Source organism: Vicia villosa, unplaced genomic scaffold (assembly GCF_029867415.1).
Source record: "Vicia villosa cultivar HV-30 ecotype Madison, WI unplaced genomic scaffold, Vvil1.0 ctg.000685F_1_1, whole genome shotgun sequence".
Classification (NCBI taxonomy): Eukaryota; Viridiplantae; Streptophyta; class Magnoliopsida; order Fabales; family Fabaceae; genus Vicia; species Vicia villosa.
The window spans coordinates 662,758-688,479 of record NW_026705307.1 but is presented as its reverse complement, the minus strand read 5'-3'; the positions used below and the strand labels follow the sequence as shown (position 1 = coordinate 688,479).

Sequence of the window (25,722 nt, the reverse complement as noted above, 5' to 3'; positions counted from 1 at the left end):
TTGTTCTCACCTAATAGATGTTGTTTCTGTCATGTTTATGATGTTTTTATGTTGTCGGCTTTTTTAACAGAGCGACTTCTTATGATGTTCAGGTATAAGATTGAAATTGAGGTTACTCACGGGGGCCAAAGCTGCAATTTTGTCTTCTGGAACAGAGAATGTGAAATGCTGTTGGGTTTATCTGCATCGCAACTTCGTAACACTATGATTCAGGTTATATTTATATTGTGCTGACGAATTAGAATGTACTTTCCAATACTCTGTGTACACTAATATGGCCAGTTGTTTAAATAGGCTGGAATTACTGATCCATTGGACTTTCCGTTAGCACTTGATCAGTTGTTGAAGTTGGAAATGGCTATGAAGGTTAAGTGGCATCCACGCTGGAAGAACTGTTCCGTCGTTATGATTATAAAAAATGATCCTATTATCCAGCAACTTAAGGAAAAATGGGGAACAGATGAGGTCAGCTCTAATTAACTGACATTTGTTTTATAAACGAGGACTTCATATTATAATAATTTTTTGCCTGATTTTGTTTTTCTTTGGTAAATTCTCAAGGAACCTATTTCAATCCAAACTGTCGTACCTAAGACTCTAGAGGTAGAAATTTTAAACTGTGTATGCATTTTTTTGCTTTTCCTGTGATTATGTTATATTGAAAACTGTGTTTAACAATATATAGATTAAAGAGAGTGTTGATGAGGCTAAAACAGATGGCAATGAAGACTGTGAATTGGTTACAGTAAGTCTCACTGCAACACACTTACCTACTTACATTTATATCAATATTACTAACACTTACCGACTTACATTTATATCAATATTCCTAACTAATAGTCTTCATCGTGGCATTGCAGGACCTGGAAATTACATCTGAGCACAAGCCTGATGCTGTCACACCTGGTGGTAAGAGGCATCTTCCTGCTGCATCAAGTGAATCCATTGATTTGGACGGATTACATGATGGGGAACTGTCATCTAACAAGCTGAAGAAGATAATTAAAATGGAGAAGATTGATTAGATCTATTTTTATTTTGTGTGTGTTTTGCTTAGGTGTTTGTTATAAAAACTGAATGTTAGTTTCCTTTGCTTTTAATCATGTGTGTGATTTCATTTTCTGTAATAATTAGTGCATGAATACTGGCTATGTGCTTCTGTTATGTTCAATTTGATTTAAGAATTATCAATGGTTTGTGTGGCTTATTATATTCAAATGATTCAAATTCAACTACATATTGTATAAACTATTATTAATTATTTTGATTCTTTTTGATCATATATCAAACATTCCATTTTAACTATACCTCTTATAACGGGGTGCTGCTTTTTTATTATTTTTAATGTTAGTTACAATAATGATGTCGCAGAGAACGGTTTGTTTGGATTAGCACTCTCTAAGCTTTCTGTCATTACATTGTAAACTAAAACATGGATTGTGCCTCACAAACAAACACCAGAACTTTTAACATTTGACTATGTTAACTATCAATAAATAACTTTATGTCTGATCTTAGTATAATGTTGATACAATATTGTGGGACAGATTTCATTTTAACTAAAAGCATATCAGAGCGGATTAATAGAATATAATAGGAGAACTTAAAAAATTTGTCCCGAAAACGATTATATATTAGATCTTCCAATGGTCACAATATTACTGTGTTCCCATTCTGGATAAAGTGCTTACAAAATAACATGTAGCAGAATATATATAACACAATGTACCAAAATAACATTCCCAACATATAATATAACCATTAAAATTCAGGTATAGTACACGGTTTGCAAATAGCAGCAGTTTCTTCATTGTCTTTCAACCTTCACATAGATATACGGAGAGAATCGCAGCATACTCCACGCTATTGTATCCCCATTACGCAGGTTAAGAGATTTGGCGAATTCGTACCATCCCAGGGCCATGTACTTTTCATATGGCTGGGGTATTCCTTTTCTGTTAGCTTTGTGAACCTGACAGGTAACAATGTTCTTCGTCCTCACATCCAGCAGGTTGATTTCATCTTGAAAGCGACGGAGGCATCTTTTGGCGATTTCCTTAGGGAAATGCTGCATACAAGAAATAAGGTAACTATTAACAATATATACTATTTAAATTTTCAATAACATGATGCTCATATTCAAATATCTCCTTACCATTACATTCTGCTGTGTAGATTTAGCATTTGTAACATGAGTGTTCCAGAAAAAAAATTGAGCCCCTGTAGAACTGTCTACAGTAATGTCTGTACCCACCTTTGCTTTTTTCACCACTTTACCCTTTTGTTTCTTACCCTCTTTTGATCCACTTGGTTCACCAACTTCAGAAACTTTGATTTCATTTGTGTCAATGTCTGTTGATTCCTCTTTTATCTTTATAGGTCCTGCATTGGGATTGCTTTTAATCCTTGCGCTATTTTGTGCGACAACATCAACATTCGACACAACACGACCAGGGGGCACATTGCGCTGTTTATTCATGCGTTTTCTTTCCACCTTAGGATCGTACCCTGTTTCCTTTACCAAATGTTCTATGATTTCCATTGCCTGATCATCGTTGTTCCAACATCAAATATGGATTAAAAACAAACCGCATATGAAGCATTCTTTACTAAGCAATAGTCATATGCCGAGCAACGACGGGATATACAATCCAACAATAAAAACCAACAATAGTCATTCAGTCACATTTGATTTCTTGACAAATACCACACATAATACAACATTGAGCTATATTGATACTACACCCATCACTAAATGTTGTTAACTGTTATTACCACACTACCATATTTTGTATACCAGTATACCCTATTTTGTACGGCAAAGCAAAGGTGAAATAAAATTATCTACTCATACCTGAAATCATTTTCATCATCAGAGGGAATCCGCACAGAAGGACCACCGTGTGAAGATGCCATTGTCGGAACCCTAACCGCAGGCAGTTGCAATGCTAAACTTCTATTCAGTGCAATAGGAAACAAGTACTTGGTACATGCAGAAAGTGGGTTAACTGTTCAGTTTCTATTTACTTATAATATTAGTTTTGACTTAAAGTCTTTTTAAAAGAGTAACGCATCCATCAAATAAAATATTATAAATAACCTGTATAGATTAAATTAAATACATTTAACACACACAACAGTTATAAGGGAGGGATAAGTGGTAATTTAAATCTATAACCATCATTCTATTCATATTCAGTTCCAATTTCATATATATTCAAGTATGAAAGAAAAATTAAAATCAATACTGCATTCATGACATTTGAACCCACTAATTCCCCTTCAATTAGAAACTGTAAACTTTTAGTATTCAAAATCATGAAGTAGCATGCTATACATCTCATATTGTGTGCATAAATCTATACAAATCAATCTTATTTGTAGTATTATTATTCATCCTACTTTTGTGTTTGTGATGGAAACAGATGTTGTTAAAAACACTGCTCCTCAAACATCCATTGCAAGAAAGAGGAGAAAGCTTATTCTTAAAGCAAAGAGGGATTATCGAAACCGTGTCAGATCAAGCAACCTCACTTCCCATTTAAATCATAATTTTACATCTTCTGTAACATATGAAACCACTATTGAAACGGCTATGGCTAGAAAGAGAAGGAAAATAATCTTGGATAACAGAAAAAGATTGAGAAATTTGTTCAATACTGAAGTTAGTAGGGTTCAAAATACAAACAACATTGTTAGTCAAAGTCAGAACATGGATCATGCATCTACTTCAAATTATAATATGTCAAGTCAGTCCATGGATCATCCATCTACCTCAAATCATAATGTGTCTGTTGAATCTCATTATGAAGACAATGATGACTCCAACTCTGACAATAATTTAAATTCTTCTAATAGTTCCGGCTCTGACGAAGATTCAGACCCGGCACAATTACAGGAGGCCCATCTTCAAGGTATTTCCATATCATACACTGATAACCAAATGATGTACACTTCTTCTGTTAATAGACATATTCAGTATTGTGGTTTCTTCTTTCAGAATATTACGATATTGGCGACCAAAGTTATGAATGCGCACACTGCCAAGCATGTATGTGGTACCAAGAAAAAGTGAATAGACACAAAATTACAGCAACTCCTCGCTTTTATCGTTGTTGCCGTGGAGGAAAAATTGTTCTTCCGTTCCTTGAGCAACCTCCACAGGTGTTGCAAGATCTTCTATTTAATAAAACATATTCAGATAGTAAAAACTACCAGGCTAACATACGAACATACAACGCAATGTTCTCATTCACTTCCCCTGGAATGAAGTTCGACACAACATATTCTAAAAGAGGTGGACCCCCTACTTTGAGACTGCAGGGTCAGACCTGTCATCGAATTGGTACACTGCTGCCAGAAACAGGGCAACCTCCGCAATATGCTCAATTATACATCTATGACACAGACACAGAATAAAATGTTTCAAGTAAGCATGCTCAGACATAATTACACAATTGTTTTATAAAAATATTATGTTAAACTATTTATTCATGGCTGCGAAAAATAAACAGGGACAACAAAGGCATCGAGCGACCGGTTGTCAAAAAGCTCAAGATGATGTTAGATCAGCACAATGTTCATGCCAAAGCTTTTATAATGGCAAGGGATGTTTTAAGGACAAATTCTTTCACAGATTTAAAACTCAGGCTTATTTCTGATAGATCCGAAGATGGCCGTGTTTACAACAAACCTACTGTCTTAGAAGTGGCTGCACTCATTGTGGGAGACATTGATTCTGCTGATAAAAGGGACATCTTAATTCAGCGCCGCAATGGTGGTTTGCAACGAATAGATGAGTTTCACCCAGCATATTTGGCTTATCAGTATCCTCTTATATTTCCTTATGGGGAAGATGGTTACAGGAAAAGTATAATGCACAGATATCGCCATGAAACTGAGGTCACTAGGAGAAACCGTCAAAGCATTAAGGATTGGTTTTCTTACCGGTTACAACAACGTCGCAAAGAGGCAAAAACACTACTTTACTCAAGACGCCTATTTCAACAATTCTTAGTCGACGGCTATGCTATGATGGAATCCGAACGACTGAATTGGTTGAGAGATAATCAATCGAAATTAAGAGTGGGCAAATATAATAATTTGGCCGCTCAAACTGATGGCGATACAAGAAATGAACACCAAAAGCGAGGAAAACGAGTTGTTCTGCCATCAACATTTGTTGGTAGCAAGAGATATATGGATCAACTATATTTTGACGGTATGGCCATTTCAAGTCGATTGGGATTCCCTGATTTATTTGTTACTTTTACCTGCAACCCAAATTGGCCTGAAATTAAAAGAGCATTGTCAGGCACAGGTCTACAACCCCATGATAGGCCAGATATCATTTCAAAAGTTTTCAAAATAAAGTTTGATACCCTCATGGATGATATTACAAAACACCATGTCGTTGGAAAAGTGATTGCATGTAAGTTGTTTCATTTAATTATACTACTTTTCAATCATGTGTCTGTGTAGAACCAGAATATTACATCAAACTAACTTTCAATTTAATAGATATGTACACCATTGAATTCCAAAAGCGCGGATTGCCACATGCTCACATCTTGATATTCCTACACCCTCAGAGCAAATACCCAACACCATCTGACATAGACAAGATCATTTCTGCTGAAATTCCCGACCCGACTGTTCATCCCAATTTATACAAATTGGTTAAGGCACATATGATGCATGGACCCTGTGGCCTTGCTCGCGTGACCTCACAATGTATGAAGAATGGACGATGTTCTAAATACTATCCCAAAAAGTTTATTGAACACACTATTGTTGATGCAGAGGGATATCCGCTGTATAGGAGAAGATCAAAAACCTTCACTATTGAAAAAAATGGTATCACCTTGGACAACAGACATGTGGTTCCATATAATACCAGATTTCTTATGAAATACCAGGCACATATAAACATGGAATGGTGTAATCAGAGTACTTCCATAAAACATCTTTTCAAATATATCAATAAAGGCTATGACAGAATAACAGCAGCAGTTTCAACAAATAGCAATCAACCTGTTGATGAGATCCAACAATATCTCGACTGCAGGTATGTCTCACCCAGTGAAGCATGCTGGCGCATTTACTCTTACAATATTCATGGCAGAAAACCAGCTGCGGAACGTATGTTCTATCATTTGGTTGGGGAGAAACCTATATACTATACAGATTATGCACGCATGGAAAATGTGCTGGAAACTGCAAGTGTGACTGAATCAATGTTTACTGCATGGCTGGTAGCAAATGCTAAATATGAAGAGGCACAAACATTAACTTATGGTCAATTTGTCTCAAAGTTTGTTTACCACAAAAAAAAGAGAGAATGGAAATCGCGGAAAAAAGGCTTCACCATTGGACGTCTCATATGGGTTCCGCCAACAACTGGTGAACTGTTTTACCTGCGCATGATGTTGACGGTGGCAAAAGGACCAACAACATATGAGGAAATCAGGACCGTGGATAACATTCAGTATGATACATTCAGAGATGCATGCTTTGCAATGGGATTTCTTGAAGACGACAAAGAATACATAGCTGCTATAAAGGAGGCAAGTCATTGGGGGACTGGTCATTTTCTTCGAAAACTGTTTGTTATCATGCTTTTGTCTGGTGCTGTTAATCGCCCTGCACATGTTTGGGAACAAACTTGGCTCCTATTATCTGATGGTGTCTTACATACACAAAGAGCATTGGCTGCTAATCCAGGTTTGTTAGACATAATAAAATAGCAAACAAAACAATTTGTTAATAACAGCCTACAGATGACTTACCAACAGTATTATAACTCAATTTCTCATATCAATGCAGAATTGGTCCTCACACAAGAAGAGTTACAAAATTTGACTTTAATAGAAATTGAGAAACTGCTTCAGGCAAATAGAAGGACACTAAAGGATTTTAGTCCTATTCCATATCCGGATACTTATGTTCTTGAACAGTTGGGAAACAGGCTCATATATGATGAGCGTAATTATGATACAGCATCAATGAACTCAGAATTTGAAAATCTGTTTGCTGCTCTTACAGGTAACTATTGCGTCAATTAAATTCATTTTATTTTACGCTTTGAAATTCTATGAATCAATTATTCTAACACCGTTCTACAATCAATATTATGTTCCTAAGATGAGCAAAGAAGTATTTATGAAAAAATCATCCACGCTGTGGAGTCTCAAAAACCTGCGGTTTTCTTCCTTCATGGTTATGGTGGTACCGGAAAAACATATATGTGGAGAACACTCGCAGCTGCTTTAAGATCAAAACACGATATATGTTTAACTGTTGCAACTAGCGGTATAGCATCATTGTTACTTCCAGGAGGTAGAACTGCACGTTCAAAGTTCAGGATACCGGTACCAACTATGGACAATTCTACTTGCAAGGTTGAATTCAACGATGATGTTGCAGACATGTTACGACAGACAAAGCTTATAATATGGGATGAGGCACCAATGGCGCATAAGTATGCAATAGAATCGCTTGACAGAACTTTGAAAGATGTTATGAGTGCAGACAAAAATTCAACTGATGTATTCGGTGGAAAGGTTGTTGTTTTCGGGGGCGATTTCAGACAGATTTTACCTGTCGTCCCCAGAGGCAGTCGTTCCGATATTGTATACTGTGCCATAAATGCATCTTACATATGGCATTCAGTTGAGGTATTAACATTGACAAGAAACATGCAGCTACGAACAGGATCAACACAGACTGACAAAAATGAGATAGCACAGTTTTCAGATTGGCTTTTAAGAATAGGAGAGGGCCGAATATCTGAGCCTAATGACGGCACCGCCGAAATCAACATACCACCTGATATTCTGATAACAGAATTCGATGATCCAATTGTGGCCATTGTCAATACCACATACCCTGATTTCATAAATAATTTCCAATGTGTTGATTACCTTAAAAGTCGAGCGATACTTGCCTCTACACTGGAGATTGTTGATCAGATCAATGACCATATACTTAACTTGATGCCAGGTTAAGCAACAAAAATATATAATTTAATGGATTATATTAATCTAATTTTTGCTTTTACTAATTCTGTTCAGTCAACAATGCAGGAGAGATTCGTGACTACTACAGCGCAAATTCAGTTGACAAGTCTGAGATTCATGACCCAGCAGTAGTTGATATCCTCACGCCAGAATTTCTAAGTTCCCTCCGAACATCAGGATTGCCAAACCATCACTTAAAACTAAAGGTTGGAACACCTATAATGCTCATGAGAAATATAGATCAAGCTGAAGGTTTGTGTAACGGCACAAGGCTGTGTATAACAAAGATGGCAGCCCATGTATTGGAGGCTTCAATAATGGGTGGTAAAGGTTTGGGAAATTTGGTTTACATACCTCGAATGGATATGTCACCATCCCAATCACCATGGCCATTCAAACTGAATAGGAGACAGTTCCCTGTTATAGTTTCCTATTCTATGACAATTAACAAATCACAGGGACAGTCATTGGATAACGTTGGTTTGTACTTACCGAAAGATGTATTCACACATGGCCAGATTTATGTCGCATTGTCAAGAGTAACAACAAAAAAGGGAATCAAAATACTGATACATGATGAAGAAAAGAAATTCAGGGAGAAAACTACAAATGTTGTGTATAAGGAAGTTTTTAACAATGTCTAAGTTTTTAAACTTGATCAGAGTAAATCTGTAACAGCGGTAATCTATATTACTAACAGCATATTAGTATTGCAAGTAACAGCAGTAATATATATTACTAACAGCATATTAGCAATGCAAGTAACAGAAATAATATATATATAGCATAACATCTAAATACCAAAATCTTATATATTAATATAAAGGTGGACCTAAGTCCACCAGAAAATTACAAAAAGTTAAAGAGTTAGATACTTAAAACAAACTTTTACATCATTTTCAATTTTTCAACATTGTTACAAGTATCTCCTTGCTGATGGGATCCTTAACGCTGAAGCCCATAGAGTCTCCATCAAGCAGGCACCTTTCCTTGGCAAATTTGTACCAACCACGCCCTAAGAACATCTGACCCTTTTCGGTATGATGAACTTCACATTCATACCTGACTTCCCTTTCCCAGTCAACCAAATCTACAAACCTTGCTCCATGGAGCCAGCGACTTGCCACAACATGCTCAGGAATTTCCTGCAATATTGATATAAAACAACATTAAATAATCCCATTAACTGATAGGGAAAGACGATAAGCTTAAAACGAATAATAACTTACAAGAAGACATGACTGAGCCATCTTCCCGTTGACCACATCTTGCTTCCAGATACAATATTGTAACTTAGCAGCCTGTTCTACATGGCAACTAAAATCCTCAACAACCGGTTCATGGCATCTGGAACATTATACAAACAAACAGCATGGTCAATAAATAAATGTGTTATCAAACATTCTAAATTCAAGCATAAAACGTATACTCAACATAAGCTAATTCAAACATACACAGAGTTATCAGAAATGACAGCTTTCCCCACAGCCATTTGGTTCACCGAGTTTTCTTCGCCTGCATGCAACCATATATAACTTTTAAATTCAAAATGTAACAGAGCAAACTTTGAAATGATATGTTTACCTTTACCTCTCATTGCTTGATCAACTCTTCCTTCCATCTTTTCAGAAATTCGCAGCTTACACTGTTGGTTCCAGAGTAATGATGAATGCTTCAGTGTTTAGTGCTTTCAAACTTCCTACACATTACTTATATAACACTCTAAATGGACTCTTCACATACCTGCAACTTTTCCACCGTCCAATAGAATTCAATGCAATTGTTCAATTAGTCTTCTTTGCATTTACATCACTTCAAAACAGTTTTCGTTTTATTTATATGCCTCACGAAAAACAATAACTGCCCATAACCCAATTGATCTTTCACATCCCAATATAATATAACACATTACAACTATTTTATAACCATTTAATATTATCGTACTACTCTTTAACATATACTATTAAATTGAATTTTCAACTATTCATATGTCCATTGTTGTGTGTTTACCTATTAGATTTAATAGCCTACCATTTACAGGAGCCATACCCCAACTTATACCAACAATAATGAAATTAGGTACCCTATTCTGATCAAGTTTGATAAATATCCTGTTCAATACTTATAATAAACAATACTTAATTTTAAAACAGAATGGTAATCAATTTTGCATAAAAACCATGGCAGATTTGGCTCATTCCATGAAACTTACAACCAAAATTGATAATATTTAATTTAAAACCATACATAGTGCCATAATTGTTAATCTTGGTTCACATCCACCATTACAAAAAAAAACAAAACCATAAATCCCATACAAACCAAACTGCTAAAAAACGGCCCTATACATCCACCACAAACATTGCCTAACCAACAGCTCTATCAACGATCACCACTGCGCTCCACTGTTACCATAATATCTAACACTGGCGGGTAATAAATCACAAAGTGCACTTTATCACCTACTTTCAGTTCCGCTGCCCTTACATAGTCAAACCATTCTCCATACAAATATGTTTCATTTTTTTTTGGCCTCTTCTTCACATTGCACTCATATGGGTACCCGTTGTCCACATCATTGAGGGTAATCTCTGACATTCCAGCAAGCCCACATTTCTCTACTATTTCTGCAGGAATATACTGCACTCATTGACATACAATATCAGTTACATTACATCTCTGTATAACACCAGTGTGCCAACAACTATAGACTTTGAACACTGCTTACCATAACATTTGAGCAAAACTTCTTTACATCATGAACTTCACGAGTCCAGTACGCTTCTTCGAACTCTTCCTGTACAGGACTCATTTCCCTGAAATTAAGACCACATTTACAGCACAATGCAAACACAACAGCATCAATATACCTATAACGATAATATATTCCCTATCACTTATAAATAAACTTTACCTCTCACTATCAGAAGATATCATTATGTATTCAATCCCATCTCCATCATCCCTTCAACACAATAACATACAAACTATTTATTAAACTAAGTTGTAACTCATTATTCCGGAAACACATTCAATTTTGTCGAGGTTAAATGGAATTCAATACAAAAAAACAAAATTAAACTATAAGATTACCCTTTATTTTCAACAATCCTGGCAGCCTCTACAGAAACTTTACCGGCATCGTCGACACGATTCAATCTTTCATGTTGTTTCTTCCATTCCTCCATAACATCATCATTCTCATGTGACCCACTCAGTATCCTCTCAACTGTGAGCCGCTTCCATGGAGTTTGCAACTCCAACCTATCGGGTGAACTGGAATCAAAACAACATTGCGACCTCTAAATGGATGAATATCTTATGATAAACTCTGCAAACAACATAAACAGTAACACATGCACATACCTTCTTGGCTGCGACATTTTGTTCTTCACACTTATCACCCAACCCTGCGTTTCTTACACCAACAATGCCAAAGACAGACTCTTTGATTGCTTATGAATCCAACGTTACTTTCATTTTAAATGCCAGCGTTATGTAACAATACCAATAATAGGATTCTTTTGTGGGCCTATTAACAAATTAGGTCTAACAATAAAAATAGGTTTTCTGCACCAAGGCTAGAACTCTAAGGCCCAATAAACTTTAATGTCCTATTAACTTAGATAAATTAACCAACTATAAGGTCCAACAGGTATTTTTAACCTATTTAAAATATTTTACCTTATTATATGAACTTACACACATATATATATATATATATATATACATTTTCCCTATTTTATTAAAGTGCCCTAAAACCCAATGCGCGAGACAGACGGGTACCCGTGCGAACGCACGGGTAAGACACTAGTTATTCTTATGTGGTGTATTTAAGTTGGGTTTTTTAGCCTGCATCCCACACAAGTGGTTCTATAAATTTAACCTTTGTGCATAAGCTTTGATACTTGATGAAAATCAGGTTTGTGAAACCCTGGCTGTATTTCTCTTACGTTGTCTTTCACTTAGAGTCTTCACTCGTAGCAGCTAGCATTGAGACTAAAGATTGTCTATTCGTGTGGACTGAGTAGAGGCGTTGTTCTTCATCAACGCTCGTGATCAACACCTTCAATTCTGCATCAAAGCTCTTAATCACCATAAGAAGTAATTGTTCTATCAATGATCATGATCATTCATAAGAATCAACTAAAGGAAAATTTTAATTTCCGTTGCGTATTGTATCGCGATTTTCCTTCACATAGCCCATTATTTGTACCTGTTCACCCGATAATCCTATCAGAGAGCCGGTGAATCCCTGTACATCATCCAGATTTAGTTGTAACTTTTGGAAGACATCCCAAGAAAACCAGCTGAGCTTCTCGGGTCTATTAGGACGCGCATGATATCCCAGTTTCCATGCTAAATGGTGATAACCAATGGGTCATTGTCGTGAGGGTTAATGCTCAGTGCGTCTTCTTTAGAAAAAATGATGTTGACCCCGACCATTCATATGATGTTTTCAAAAAAAATCTAGAGGATATGACGTTCGTCGTGAACACCTGCCTCACGTATCTTCGTCGAACGGCCTAAGAGAGCCCACTCCATGAGATACCTTTGGCAGTGGTGTTTGCTACGCGATGTAGGACCCAGTTAGTCATTTCCAAAGAGAAAGGAGGATGATAGGGTTGGAATGAAAGAGGTGGCTCATGCTAGTTTTACTAGGCACTACTATACTTGTCAAAAAGTACAAGGTGTGTGTGTTTCCCTCTGTAATGAAAGGGAGACTTAGAGGCCCTAGTAGGTATATTACATGTTTGAATGGTGGAGGCTTGATCACGGTGGCGAGTATCCCTGCACCGTCGTTTTAGAGGTTATTTAAGGGGTCCGCTCACGTGAGGTGGGAGATTCTATAGGTGGTCAGCGTTATTGGGTTGTAGGCAGGCGGTTAGATAAGTTTAATATATTATAGTGGTTACGAGCGTAGTACTCTTTGAGTAGTGGAGAGTATGTATAACTTAGAGTTTGTCCTTTATCCCTTTGAGAGGTAATTTATTTATAGGAGTTTCCAGCACCTGGGAAAGGCCATCGCCCACCTAGTCAAATGGTGGATGGTTGAATCCCTATTTCCAAGGGAGACCTGAGTCAGTAGCGACACTGAATTTTTCTTTATCCAAGACACGTCTAATCCCATGTTTTTCCTCCATGGGCGTGAAAAACTTAAGGGCGAGGCGATACCTCTCTTCGGGCGTCCTTGTGTCATCACCTTCTCCTAGGGTGGTCTCGGGGTATCGCCCTAGGCAAGGTGTTTTGCAAATATAACACTACAAACGAGTTATAATTCAGTTGTCTAAGCCCAACCCTTTATGGGTTATAATTTTGCAGGGTAACACTCTACGGGTTTTAATATCTACATTTGTTGGGGAAGCTTAGAAAGAAGTTGGATGACAAGGGAGAATTGATGATACTTGTAGGTGTCGCGGGCGAAAAATCGTTTTGCTCCTCTTTTTTGTGGGATGAGACACCTGATGCCTTCTTTGGGCTCGAGTGCTCATAAAAAATGATTTTTCTTTTGTATCGACCAAACTTTTTATTATTTCCAAAGGAGGAAAAGGAAAAAAGCTGCAATAACCTAAAAGTGGGGGGAGATCTTGGGTAAGAGGGTTGGTTATACGAAGGGAAGGTATTAGCACCCAACGTATCTGTAGTACTCTACAGGGTTCTTTACTTTGTTTTTCATTCCATATTATTGAGAGGTTCTTGTGAAATAGGTGGGACCTAAGGTGTTTGTTTGATTATGCTCGCAAAGATCATCGCGATCCTCTGCATACATATCCCCTAGAGGGAATCAGAGCATCTGTAGCTCGGGGTCTACGGGTGCTAAGGTTTGAATGGTTTTTTTGTTTTGTTTTGTTTTGCTCGCCAAGGATCGACCTTGTGCCTACGTATTCTCAAAGGGATGTTGAGAAAGTCAGAGCAATCGTAGTTCCCACTTATGCTAGTGGAAGCAAAGGAAAATAGACAAATGTCGTCTAAATGCTAGATGTATCTAATCTATATCATCACATACATCTGTTTGTTTTTGTTTGAAAATCTTTTCATTATAAGCCCGGGGCCATGCCACTTAGGGTGCTTAGAATGATAAAGATGTTTTTTGTTGAACCAGCCTTGTGGCAAAAGTTTCAATGAAGTCAGCCTTGTGACAAAAACTTTGATTAATCAGCCAGCCTTGTGGCAAAAGTTTCAATGAAGTCAGCCTTGTGACAAAAACTTTGATTAATCATCCAGTACGGTGGTAAAACAGTTTGATTGATTAGCCAGCCTTGTGGCAAAAGAAGATTGATTGATTAGCCAGACTTGTGGCAAAAAAGTTTGATTTTGATTGATTGATTGTTTGTGATGATATAGAAGAGATACTCCTAGCATAGAGATGAAAAATGTCTAATCTCCTAGGGTATTTGTGTTTGGATATTGGGGATGCTTATAAGAAGCCCGTGGGTCCTTGTACGAAGCCCAAGAGGAGGCTATCCGAGGGTCCTTGCATTGTAAGCCCAAGAGGAGGCTATGGGAGGGACAATCCAGGGTCCTTGCATTGTAAGCCCAAGAGGAGGCTATGGGAGGGTCACTCGTTTGTACAAAGCCCAAGGGGAGGCATGGTATAGTTGGTTCGAGCTCTTAGAGCGATTTCACCGGGAAACCATACTCTATGTCCTAACCTAAACTAGGGGAGATTCTTTGCACGAAGCCCAATAGGAGGCTATGGGGAACCTAGTGTTGTACTAAGTTGAATAAACATATATAACACAATCACACATATGAACAAGTACAAACAAATATGCACAAGTACATGAACAAATATGAACAGTTATACATATATGACAAAGTGTGTGTATATAATGGAGTTTATGAAGGAAATATACCTGTAAGCATGATCCATTTGTATATACGGGGTTCGGGACTCATACTCGGGGAGAGGTCCACTTGAGTTTATTCAAAGCTATGCAGACAGGTATTTACAAAAGGGCTTGGGACTTATACCTACATGGAGGCCCATGGTATATTTTTTGGGAAGATTTAAAGAAAACCTTCATTTTTGGTTTGTTATTCAAAGTTAAAAACAAATTGATTGAGATATATACAAAAAGGAGTATGTACAAAAAAGTGTATGTACAAAAAGGCGTACGATGAAATACCTAATTTCATGTACTGGAATGGGTATGTACAAAAGGGCTTGGGACTTATACCTACATGGAGGCCCATGGTATATTTGAAAAGTTTTGTTTCTTTGAAGTTTGGTTGTTTTGAAAATGATTTGAAAATTGTTTGAAAAGATTTTGTTTTGAAGAAGTTTTATTGTTTAAAAAACTGTACAAAAAGAAAAGAAATGGGACTTACACTCTCTAATATTCGAGAGGCCCCTGTTTTATTTTCATAAAACAGGGTGGATGGTTTGAAAAAGATGTGTGATTTGTTGTTAAAAAACTGTTTGAAAGTTTTGGAAAAAGTTTTCTGTACAAAGAAAGACGAAAGGGACTTATACTCTCTAATATTCGAGAGGCCCCACATCGTTTTGAAAACCAATTGATCAATTAAAAGATTTAATCAAAAGTTTCAAAAAGAAATGGTTCATTGTTTTTGAAAAGAACCGCGATCGTTCGTTTTAAAACGATTTGAATTTGACAAAAGTCAACTTAATTAAGTTAAAACAAATTTTAATGCTTAATTAAGACCTAAATGATTAGGGTTTGATCACAAAAAATATTTACAAGTGATTAGGTTAAAAATTAAATGAAAAACAATATTTAAAGTAATTAAAAACACTTAAAAATGTATCATTTTAAACCTAATTAAAAACATATTAAATAAATCTTTTTTTGTGATTTTTTTTGATATTCATAAAATATATGTGTTAAATAAAGAGTGTACAAAAAATGAATGAAAAATGAATTAATTTGGTTAGTTAAATGATTAATTAAAGTTGTGAAGAAAAAAGAAAGAAAATAGGTGCTAAAAAATTGGTTTTGTCTCCACAAGGGTTTGAACCCACGCACCCACGCTTGCTAACCAAAACATGGACCAACTGAGCCACGCTTGTGGCTTGTTTATGATACGCTTCCAACACATTATATTTTAAAACAAATATTTGAATTCTTTGAACGAAAAAACGCGCCAAGAACACAACCCTAACTGAATTTTGAAATTCTTCAAATCTGTGTTGTTTTGATTGATCAAAGGGTCTATCTCACTCGGTTTTGGACGAGGAACATGATGATGACCTTTAATTTCATTTATTTTCACTCTAAGGCTATCAATTTTCTGATGAACACGAAGAACCCTAGAACTGGAATTCAATGTGAAATCGTGTATGATCATGTTATGATGCAATTGATTGAGGGTTAATGATCCTCATAGGTGCAGAAACAAGATGGTATGTTCATTTTTCATTTATGATGCATGTATGATGGGGTTTGAAGTTCATGAGCACTTACCTCAAAAACGGCCAAACTGGAAATTGAAATCGTGCCTGGAGGTGTTACAGATGCTTTGTGATGATCTGGATAGCTTCAATGGACCTTATGTGATGTGTTTGAATGCCTGGAATGAACTGGAAACCTCTTGATCACCTTGTGGTACCCGAACTGCAGTTTAGCTCAAGTGAGGATCAAGTTAGTTGATTTTGATGTTTCAGATCATGTATGATGGTTGGAACAGTTCATGTAAAGTATATGGAGTGTGTTTAGATGATTAACTTGGACAGATATGGCCTGGTATGAGAATTGATATGTTAAGGCTCATTTTATGCAAATATGGTGGTTGAAGAGTGATTCTGAGATTTAGGGTGATTTGGGGTGTATGGATGGATCAAACACATCCCATATGATGTTTGTGGTTTGTGGGAAGCATCACTTTGGTCAGAACTTGCAAGAGATGGAGGTTGAGTTTTCTACCTCACTTTGAAACACATGACTTGTAATTCAAGAAAGAAGAGAGAAAACCTATAATTGTGAGGTTTTGGTGTGATTTGCAATGAAGTTTGGACCTCTATCTATAGGCCAAGGTTTCTGAATACAAAGCTTTGCAAGTTGATCAAGAATTGGTGATTTGGCATTTGAAGATAAAATGGAATCTTTACATTTAATGCACATGGTTAAAAGTTACTAAACCATGGTTAAATCCCAAGCTTCTTATCCTCTTCCATTCTGATCTTATATCAGAAAATATCTCTTCAATTATTGCCTCTTTGCATCATTGCTTGGATTATAGGTCATGTAGTCTTGAAACTTAGTGAAAAATGGTGAAAATTCAAGTGAAAATGATCACTAAATGCATAATTCAAAACCATACCTACACTCCATATTTTTTCATGCTCTTTGACATTTTGGAAAGCTCATATTACATACTTCAAAAGCCTAGTTGAAAGTTTCCTCAAGTCTCTTAAGGAAATGGGTGAAAAAGTTCCATGAACTTTGAAGAAAATGAAGTTTTAAGTGAAGTTTTCAAAAAGTACCAACTTTGAAGCACCATATCTCTTAAATGGTTGATCTTATGGAAAAAATTTATATGTGTCAAAGTTGTTTATTGGATCAAAATCTACAACTTTCATGTTGGAAGTTTTTTTCAGTTTGTAGGTGAAATTTTGAGAAATTCCCTTTCAAAGTTTGGAAAAAACCATTGAAAAACACTTAGAAATTTTTCTAAGTATGAAAGTCAAACTTTTGACTTTTTGATTCTTGATTGATTTTCTTGATTTTTCTTGATCAAATGACTTCATACTTCATATATTGATGATTTAAAACTTCAAAAGTCATGGTTGACCAAAATTCCTCAAAAGTCAATGGTGTTCTTGTACAGTTGACTTTTTCAGTCGAATCGCGTTTCTGGAGATTTCAAATGAAACAGGCTATCCTCACCATATGAATGGTATGAATGGATCATATTGAAGCATTAGAGGATATTGAGCCATGGTTTGAGTTGTGGCACCATGTCCTGATTAAAAAGTCAGTTGTTCAGTGCATTAGGTCAAAAACCCTAATTGTCGACCTGATGAAATTGATGACTGTGGATCTTGAATTGAGATACAATTTCCATTGTATGTTGTCATAGGGATTATTTGAGGATGATTGAAACCTTTGATTGACTTCCTGGGGGTTTTTAGGGTTTCCCAAATGTGATCCCTGATTTCAGTCCCTGATAGTTCAAAACCCTAATTCTGATGACTTGAAATTTCACTGTTGATCAATCCTTGTATAGGAGATGTTATGAGTCAATAGATTAGGTCAAAATGATGCACTTGAGGTCTTGATATCATGTCCCAAGCCATTAGGTCAAATTCTGAGCAAAAGTCAGGAGTGTGCTGTCTTCAGTCAAAACCCTAATTCAGTCGATTCAAAGCTGTTGAGCTTGTTGAAATGAATCTCTGAGGACCAAATGTTGATTATTGATGAAGATGATTCATTTGAGATGAAGGGAGAACAAAACCCTAATTGATTGTTACTTGTACTGATGGGTGATTTCCTGATTAAATCCTGCTGAGTCACAAGTAACAAACACAAGCTATGCAATTTGTTAGAGATGCAAATGATGCATATGCAAATGATATGAGATGGTATCTTAGGTCAAAAATTGGGGTATGACAGTAGGGTATCACTCTATTGGTGGTTACAAGTTGTATGATATAGAAAATAGAAGAATTGAGATTAGGTGAGTCGTCATTTTTTACGAAATCAAGGAATTGTAGAATCCTATAACTGATTACCAAAAAGATATAACCAGTACACCAGTAAGGAAACAATTCATGCAGTGCTTGATAGTGCAAAAACAGCCCTGTCGCAGTCCAAATGGAAGAGAATGTGAGAAGACCAACCAGGCAAAGAAGTTGGCCTCCAAGACTCAAAGATTGTGAGTTGTCCCAAGATAATAAAGTCAATGATGATTGTGATTTCGTCCATTTTACACTTATGGCCGAATTTGATCCCGTTAAAACTAAAGAGGCCTTAAGCGATCCAAAACCGATTTGTGCTGTGAAAGATGAGCTGGAATCGATAGAGAAGAACAAGACTTGGGAGTTAGTTGATCTACCGGGAAGAAATAAGCTTATTGGTGTCCGAAGGGTGTAAAAAGAGAAGACAAATCCTAGGGTGAAATATTCAAGCATAAGGCTCGATTAGTTGAAAAAGGATTTTCGCAAAGAGAAGGCATAGACTTTTGAAGAAGTATTTGCACCCGTGGCTAGAGTTGAAAATAACAACAACTGGTCCATCTACCAAATGGATGTCAACAATGTATTTTTGAACGAACTGCTTAAAGAGACAGTTTATGTAGAATACCTCCTGGTTTTGTTGTGAAACTAAGAGTCAAAGTTCTACAAGTTGAAGAAAGTGTTGTACGATTTGAAACAAGATTCAAGAAAAATATTAATGGTTTCTTAAAGAAGATTGTCTTCAAGAAGTGTGTATCTGAACATGGTGTGTATATGAAGAAGTATACAAGTGAAGGGATTATAATTCTTTGTCTATACATAGACGATTTGTTGATTATATTCAGCAACAAAAATTGCATTTATAAGTTCAAGAGTGAGCTTATGAAGGAGTTTGAGATGACCGACCTTGACCTTATGACATACTTCCTTGGAATTGAGTTCCACAAGTCTAATAAGGGACAAATCATGCACCAAAGAATATGTGCACTGGAGATTTCGAAGACGTTTAAAATGGAGCATTGTAATGCTACCATTACTCCGGCTGAGTCGATACTTAAGTTGTCAAAGAATGAGGATGAGCAAGATGTTAATCTAACTTAATATAGAAGGTTTGTTGGATCCTTGCATTACTTGTGCAGTACATGGCCAGATTTGGCGTTTAGTGTCGGTATTGTGAGTATATTCATGAAGAGATCCAAGGTGTCTCACATGACAACAGTAAAGAGGATTCAAAGATGCGTCAAAGGATTTATTGGCTGCAGAATTCTATTTCCCGCAATAGACAAGGACATAAAATTAAATTTGCTCGGTTTTACCGATTTCAATAGGTGCATAGATAAATATGATAGAAATTCTACAAATGGATACATATTTATGTTCGGTGAAACACTAATCCCATGGTGTTCGAGGAAGGAAATGGTAGTATCACTCTCTTCTTGTAAGGTCGAGTACATTGTTGCTTCATTGTGTGTATATCAAGCCGTGTGATTAGTGGATTTGTTGAAGGAGTTGGGCAGCAAATTGAGTTACACAGTAACACTCATGGTTGATAACATTTATGCTAAACCTTGCTAAGAGCCCAATTGCACATGGGAGGAGCAAACATATTGAGATGAGGTTTCACTACTTAAGAAAACTTGTTGGTGAAGAAAGGTTGAGATTGGGATATTTTAGAAGTGAAGACCAATTTATCGATTTGCTAACCAAATGAGTCACAATTAAAGTATTCAAGAGATTGAAGAAGAACATGGGCATGAAAGACTTGAAGCACTTGAATAAGGTGATGTGTTATGAAAAAATAAGTAATTCAAGTGTTGTAATCAATTACTGTGTTCTCGTAATCAGTGATAGAGTGTAGCAACTTTAGATGTTGAAACAGGTGTAACGAGTTACTACATTTTGGTAACCGGACACCACTGTTGTATTTTGATTGTAGAAACAATTGTAACTGGTTACAGGTTTTGTGTAACCGGTTACAGGCAGTTAGATTCAATTTTTCAGCTTTGTTACTTGTGTCCCAATTAACTATTATTTGTATGAATATATAAGGGGAATCTCAAGCAATGTTAATGAAAATTCTCACTCTCAATTATCTTCTCTATAATGTCAAAATTTATCAATATCGAGTATCTTGTTGTGAAACAAAGAGTTCACGAGAAACATATTTTGATAGAACATATAGGAACAAACTAAATGGTAGGTGACCTAATAACCAAAGATTTGACACCTGAAACTTTTCAAGGGTATGTTGCTTGCATGGATCTTGGTTTTGATATTGTCTTGGATTAGTCGGAGTATTTTCCTTATTTTTCTATGTTCAATCCTTTGTATTTATCTTGGTACAAACTTTATGTCATGTTTGATTTTCTGTACAAATATAACTTATAAGGTATTATTGCTATAACAATATTATGTTTTTGACATGTGAAAACATTTTAATTTTGAATTGCACCCAAGGAACTTCAGTTTGATCTTACTTTTAGTTGGACCAGTTGGAAATAGACATTATTTAGAGATCACATGTAATTCCCATGTCACTCATCCATATCAATTTATGTGATCAACTACAAATGGTGGTCTTTGGGGATCCCGTCACGTTATAGACCAGTGATGACAACCACGATGATCCCATTATTGATTTATGAAGTGAATCAGATTGTAAAGTTGAAAGTTAAAGATAAATAATATTTATAACTATTTAAATATGTTTTATCATTGTTTTAGCAGTACATTTTATATTTTGCTAGTACATGTATATCGAATTTAAATGTTTTTATATACTTTATCTGTAGTATGAGGATTACAATGTTTTTAAATGTTTCATGCATCATATGATCTTTTGAGAAAGGTTTTACTTGTGTTGAAGGTTGCAAGGATAACGAGGAAAGCTAAAAAAAATACCAAGAATTATACTTAGACGCGTCTCCTGACGCATCTAGACCTTGAAACATGCCAAAGAGATACACTAGTGAGATGCTTCCCCAAATGTGTATGATCCTTAGATGCATCCACAGATGTATATGGATCTCCAAATGCATATGGGAATCCAGATATATTCTTAAACGCGTCTAACAGCATGCAGGCATCCAGACGCGTCTCTAGACGCGTATGAGTGGTTTTAGGCTCACACAAAAATTACCTCTGTCCATATGCCTATCCAAACACGTATGAGGAAATGCAACATCCTAGATACATCCCCAAAATCGTAGGGAATGGTGCAACATTCAAATGCGCCAATAGACGCGTATGCAGGGTTTTAAGGTAAAAAATTGCCTTTGTCCAGATGCGTCTAACACATGTTTGGACACCCATTTTTGTCTCAAAATTGTTTCAAAGTTCAACTCTCTTACGAGGAAGGCGCCAAATACTTCATCAGACACAACTAAATAAAAATACTAAATATCCCTGACTGATGGTTGAGTCGATAGTGGTGGATTTGATAGGGACGTCTTTAGTGATGTAAATGCGTGTTCACACTATAGGTTCCACTCAAAATGTACCTATTTCTTCTGTAATTTGTAAAATAGTAAGGCGTTCTGAGCTGACTTTGAGATGTACATGTTTAAAGTTGTTAACATTCCATTTGGTTTCATCACTTCTTTCTTTATAATTATTGTTGACTTTCAAATGAATGCCTCACACTTATCTTGGTTTGACTTTACGTCGTTGTTAGATAAAAAACCATAAATTTGTTAGCTCTGACCTCGAAGGTACACTTATCTGGGTTAAGCCTCTCATTATACTGTCAAACTCTGAGAATATGTGGGGTGAGATGTTGATCGCGTAGTTCTTCTTGGTTGCATTTAAAGATTGTGTCATCCATGTAAACCATTGTCATACCCCAAAATTTACCTTTTTCAATTCTCACTTTTCAATTTATTAATGGAGTTAAAAATTAGGAGCCATAGGGTTGGATATACCTATTGTCAAACTCGCTCTCCTATAAAATTCCTGTATAAATCAACTTAAAATAAAAATGGTGTGAATGACAAAAAAAAAATCTCTAAACTCAATTGACATATGGGTTTTTTCTTCTCTTTTCCTTCTTTTGTCTCATAGAAAAAATAGAGGGTTTGTTTGCCAGAAATATAAAAGAATTAAGGCCCAACAGGCCCATTGAATTGTCTTTATCATTCATACTATTATTAATCATAACTCATTACTATTTATTAATCACTAAAATATTAGTTTTTAAAAAATTGATTTTTTGGGTAATTAATAATTAATAAAGTTTTATTATTAGTATTGATGTTTGGTTATCAAAATGTTGTTCATTAACTAAAAAAAACATTTTATTGAATTATAATTAGTTTTAGAATTAATTGATTAATTGGATTAAGAAAATTAAGTGAATTGGGTTTTTTGGGCCACGAAGCAATAGTATCCATTGGGCCCAAGTCGTATGTACTGAAGATGGACCGGGTCAAACCCAAGATCCGACCGATCCTGTTCACCATCCCCAATCCTTCTGCGCAGCCACCAAACCCTAGCTTCATCCATCACCAGCGGCCGCCGCTCCTCCTCCACACAAACCCTAATCTATATTCAACCCAGGCCCATAGAAATCAAAACGCAAACAATATAACAAAATCAAATCTGAATCTTTTTTATTAAAATCATAAACCAATTACAATTTGAGAACAAAAAAACGTAAATTGATTCACAAACAGATACGCAAATCAAATCTAATTTGATCTAATCTTTCCTAAACCAAATCAAAACCCTAATACTATAAAAGAGAAAGAAGAAGAATTAGAGAAGGATCGGAAGAATTTCTTCAGAAAACCCTAAGCGCCGCCACGAGATTACTTTTCCTTAATCTTCGAACCTGAAAAGCAAAAGACGAAAGGATTAGAGCGAGGGGGAGCTAACACGATCCAGAAACTCAAGACATAAGGTAACTCTAAAACGAAACTTAGCTTAAGGTTCTCGCGATTGCATGATTATGTGTGTTTGTCTTTGAATCTGGGTACGAATTTGGGGCTTAGGGTTTGTTTCATGTTATTTGCTGGGTTTTGGTATGAACAAGGGGGGCGGAGGCGATGAAGATCATAGAGATCTTCATCGATCTGGGAAAATCTGGGTTGAAATGTTTGAGCGTTCGAGTTTACCGGTTGAACATTCAACCGGAAACTGGGTTTGACGGTGTTGATAGGGGTGGTTTACGGCGAGTTTCATGGCATTCTGGGTTTAGACGGTGGGTGTTCTTGGTGTTCATAAGGTTTAGAGAGAGAGAGACGGAGAGAATAAGAACGAAGAGAGAGAAAAAAAAAAGAAAGAAAAGAAGGGGTGGTCGGAGAGAGAGCCTTTTCTATAGGCATGCGTAGCCCACAGGATGAAGACAAGTGGCCTTTCCATGGCCACTTGTCTGTGCTACTGACCATGATTCAGTGCACCATCCTTACTGTGATCCTTCATCTTAAACACATGCAGGCCGTTGATGGTACTATGAATAAATCCTGGCCTTACACAAACCTGAGAGTCTACCATCAACCCCCGCATACTCCCCACACTGAATCAAACGGATCTAAAACATTAATGGGCCTAGGCCCTTGCTAACCACACACCCAGAATTACTTCCCTTTTATGAAATACAACCCCCTGGTAATAAACAAAAATAAAAAAAAACTTAAGTAAATAAATTTTAATTTTGCTTAATTGTTTATAAATAGCTAATCAATCAAAATTTGTTAATCGTTCTTCTAATAATCCATTAATTAATTCTACTAACTTTGGTTAATGATAATTAACTAATTAAATAAATTTCTGAAATATGTTTGATTATTCTTAACAACTCAGCTTAATTTCTCCTCAAACCGACTAAATCTATTAGTCGTATTAGACGAGAAATAAAACCGTTCTGATCAATTCATAACTTACTTGCTCTCAATAATTCTCTCCTCAACCCGATTGAAACTATCAGTCGCTTTAGACGAGAGATAAAAATACATACACTAAAACACAATTAATTTGCTGCCCGCGATGATCGAATCCATCGATCTGAGTAACCAGCAATGCCCATAAATCTGTTAGCCATACTGATTGAACCTATCGATCACCGCATCTAACAGTAACAAATTAAATCAAGGTTGTACGCCAACCTCAAAATACTTTCACCCTTCAAATCAAATTCAGTTACGATAGGCTACTCAAAAAGCCTCTAAAAAACAATTTCAAATACAAATACAACCATAAGGCGTACAACCTTGTCCCCGAACTACGTGGACTCTGATCCTCCATAAGGAGGTACGTAGGCATTTGGTAACAAGGCAACAAGGCGAGTCTCCCCCCTAAAAATCTCAATTCAGTCTTAAACCTTAATTTTTGCTTTTTTTTCATTTCATTAGCTATAAACCTTATTTTTTGCCATAAACCTTTATCTTTAAATGTTAGCCTTTAGGAAAGGGTTGAGGGTGCCTAACACCTTCCCTCAACCTGATTATAATAACTTACCCTGAATCTCATATCTGCGTAGGGTTTCCTATTCGCCCTTCAGAATAGGTGGCGACTCTAAAACCTTCAATTTTAGGGCAGGTTGCTACAGCTGGCGACTCTGCTGGGGAAATACACATATGGTGATTTATTATGCTCCTAAGGCTTGAGAGGGTTTAGGTTTAGGTTTGTGGTTTAGGGTTTGTGGCGCATTTTAGGGTTTGGGGGAAGGTTTATCTTTTTAGTAATGATTTTTTAAATTATTTATTTATTTATTGTTTTTTTATTAAATATTTATTTGCCATATTTGCATTAAATGTTAATTGTTATATAATTTGCATTATTGGGTATATTTCACTGCTGTTAAGCCTAAGCGTGGGGATTATAATAATGACCAGAGGGGAATTACATCGCCTACGAGTCTTATTATAATTCCACTCATAGTGGGTTAAATATTCGGAAAGTTCTGATACGAGGCTCGACCTTGTTGAGGGGTGGACTGGGTAGTTAGCTGATCTCTCTGGGAACCAACCCCTAAAATTCGAACCTCATGGACCAATGAGTTGTTCTAAAATCCAAAGAGACAAAAAGTCTCGGCGGCTACGAATGATCCCATGAGACCTTCTAGAACTTTCC

The 25,722-nt window shown here is 36.3% G+C and overlaps 2 protein-coding genes across 2 annotated transcripts; one reads left to right on the top strand and one right to left on the bottom strand.

Annotated features, from left to right (window-relative positions):
- The first annotated feature begins 4,599 nt into the window (after window positions 1-4,599).
- On the top strand, window positions 4,600-8,662 carry LOC131630497 (uncharacterized). The gene is made up of 6 exons (XM_058901274.1): window positions 4,600-5,431; window positions 5,521-5,856; window positions 5,989-6,723; window positions 6,826-7,044; window positions 7,144-8,001; window positions 8,073-8,662. The coding sequence occupies exons 1-6, from the start codon at window positions 4,600-4,602 to the stop codon at window positions 8,660-8,662; spliced, it is 3,570 nt and encodes a 1,189-aa protein (XP_058757257.1).
- A 1,626-nt stretch (window positions 8,663-10,288) lies between these two features.
- LOC131630506 (uncharacterized) lies at window positions 10,289-11,559 on the bottom strand. Its single transcript, XM_058901286.1, has 5 exons — window positions 11,385-11,559; window positions 11,112-11,294; window positions 10,933-10,983; window positions 10,747-10,834; window positions 10,289-10,658 (listed from the first exon to the last, which is right to left on the bottom strand). The coding sequence occupies exons 1-5, from the start codon at window positions 11,399-11,401 to the stop codon at window positions 10,401-10,403; spliced, it is 597 nt and encodes a 198-aa protein (XP_058757269.1). The 5' UTR covers window positions 11,402-11,559; the 3' UTR covers window positions 10,289-10,400.
- Window positions 11,560-25,722: the final 14,163 nt, after the last annotated feature.